The 2,597-nt window shown below is 59.3% G+C and overlaps 1 protein-coding gene across 1 annotated transcript in view; it reads right to left on the minus strand.

Annotated features, from left to right (window-relative positions):
- Positions 1-2,597, minus strand: part of DPH1 (diphthamide biosynthesis 1) — a 29,265-nt gene that overhangs the window by 17,112 nt on the left and 9,556 nt on the right. The window contains 1 exon segment of the mRNA XM_009995130.1: positions 292-355. Coding sequence (XP_009993432.1) covers positions 292-355 — 64 coding nt within the window.

A 2,597-nucleotide genomic window follows, 5' to 3' on the forward strand; every position in this document is an offset into this window, starting at 1 on the left:
GCGGAGCGGGGAGGGGGGGAGAAGCCGAGGGGAGGGCTGGGCTGGCGCGGTGCCGGCCCCTGTCGCCGATAGGGCAGCAGCAGGTCCCTGTGACCTGCCACAGGGCAGCCAGGCTGTGGCCAAGGTGTCCCCACGAGGACAGACATGCCAGGTCCCCACACACCCCTCTCCACAGTAGCCCCGGGCTTCATCCTGCCCTGTCAGGTGGCCACCCCACTCCCAGCAACAGCCCCCATCCCCTCGCCAGCCCCCGGCGCCGAGCAGGGAAGCATGGAAGAGCCATCATCTTACCGCTCCACGATGTCCGCGATGGTGCAGGCGAACATGAGGAGCCCCTCTGGCATCTGCAGAGCCACTGGGAAGAGAAACAGCCCCGGGGTTAGGAGGGAATGCCCCGAAACAGGGACCTGGGCACCAACCTCTGGGACCAACACATCCAGCTCGAGCAGCAGTCACAGGAATGACCCTTCCCAAAACAGCCAGAAATTGGCCAAACCCCCAATGGCTCTGGCAGCTGGGGTGCCCGTGGTTCTGCCTGGGGCCATATCCATCCTCCTGGTCCCTGCACAGACTCCTCATCCCTTTTTCAACCCGCTGACACTGCTGGTCTCTGCTGCTTTCCACAGTAATGAGTTCCAGATTTTAATTACGTGCTGCACAGGAAAAGGTACTTTCTTCTGTTTATTTTAAACCTGCTCCTAATAATGTAAACTCATGCCCCTGATTCTCCTGGTACAGGAGGAGTGAATAATCATCCCCTGCTCAGGCTCTCCAGATCCTTCACATTTCTATACCCCTCTATCATATCCCCCTTCGTCTGCTTCTTTTCCAGCTAAAGGATCTAAATCTATTTAATCTCTCCTTGTATAGAAGCTGCTCCAAACCTTTGATCATCCTCACTGCCCTTCTCTGCACCTCCCCTCCCTGCTTCTCTCCCCCTTTTGGGAGGGTGGCCAGCAAAAACAGGAATGTATTCATCAGTGAATAATGCTTCCCTGTTTGCTCCCTGCTTGAAGTCGGGAACAATCCCTTTGCCTCTGCAGTCCAGCTGAGCCTCCCAGTGCCCAGGGTTCAGCCAGGAGCCCCCCATGGGTCCCACCAAGCTGCCTTGCTAGGGAGGAGCAGGGATCACACTGGGGAAGATGAATGGAAGAGGCTCCATTAACCCTGCTGTTGTTTCACCTCCTGATCCCACTAAGACATCCCAGCTCCAGTGATATGTAACCAAAAATCCCCTCCAGATTCCTCACTCCAACAGAAACCACTGTGTTGCCAAGGCCAGTGTGGAGCTGTGTAGAAGACCTTGCTCAAAATGGGTTGATCCCACCCTGCTCCAACCCACTGGGCCTGAGGAAAGCTGTGCACACCCTGCCAGCCTGGCCAGCTCAGGGGCCTGGTGTCCTCCAGCATCACCAGCACATTTGGGACCACCTTGGGACTGCCCTCCACCCCAGACTGCCCCACAAAAAGCAGACCTGAAAACAGGGTGGGGGTGGCAGGAGGCAGCCGGGTCGCCCCTCAATGGCAGGGCACTCTGGGGACTAGGGGTGACACCCCAGCCCCCCCCAAACCCTGCAGCAGGCAGGGAGCAGGCAGGGCTGGCCAGGAGGCTGCGTTCCCCCAGCAACCAGCCCCTGGCTGGCGCAGGTTCTTAAATCCCAGCACGGCTGGCTGGCTGATGGGCTCTGCTCCCAGCTCCCAAGCCTAAATCCCAGCCGCATATTTACATTTAATTAGGAGGTGCCAAGCAGCAAAACACGGCAGTGAGAGCTGGAGCAGCACGGCTGGGGAGCCTGGTCTGGTCCAACTGAGCAGCCCTGCCTCTGCCTCCTGCTCCACAGCTGGGTTGGGACCAGCTCCTGCAGCAGCTCCCAGAGCATCCCCTGTGACACCCACCAGCTCTGCCAGCTCGGTGGCAGCAGGCAGAGACATTCCCTAGTGGACACAGCATTCCAGATCTGGCTCTGCCCAGAGCCCCCAGCACTGCACAACTGTGTGATTAGCCCATGGCTGTGCAGGAGGAGAGGGTGGGGAGGTTAGTGACACCCAGGGACAGAAGGGGACACTCAGAGCTGGCTCAGCCACAGTGGGATGCACATGCTGGGAAGGGAACAGCCCTGGCACCATCCCAGCATCTCCTCTAGGGCCAACATGACCACTCCTTCCCCCTCTGGGGCTACAGCAAACCTCCCCAAAAGGTTCAGCCCAGGGTATTGCACGGCCCAAGCTCCCCCTCAGCCCCTCCAGCCCCAGGAACCGGGCATTGTGGGGCTTCCCCTGCCCAGCTCCAGCAGCGTGGCAGGAAAGTACAGGGAGAGAGGAGAGGAGAGCAGCAGGGAGCTGGCCAGCATCCCAGACACATCTTGCAGGCTGACAGGTCCACACAGCTCAACCTCTCCTGTCCAATGTGATTATAATCCGGAGATACAGATCTATTAACCCCCCTCGGGGGGAAGAGAGCTCGCCAAGACAGAGTCTAAAGATGCCAGGCCACGCTGGGCAGCTTGGCACCATCCCTGCCCCAGCCTCAGCAGCCTCACATCCAGCCCCAGCAGGTCCCCACGCCGCTAGGGAGCTCAACAGCACCAACCCCCAAA

This window comes from Chaetura pelagica, unplaced genomic scaffold, assembly GCF_000747805.2.
Source record: "Chaetura pelagica isolate M959 unplaced genomic scaffold, ChaPel_1.0 scaffold713, whole genome shotgun sequence".
Classification (NCBI taxonomy): Eukaryota; Metazoa; Chordata; class Aves; order Apodiformes; family Apodidae; genus Chaetura; species Chaetura pelagica.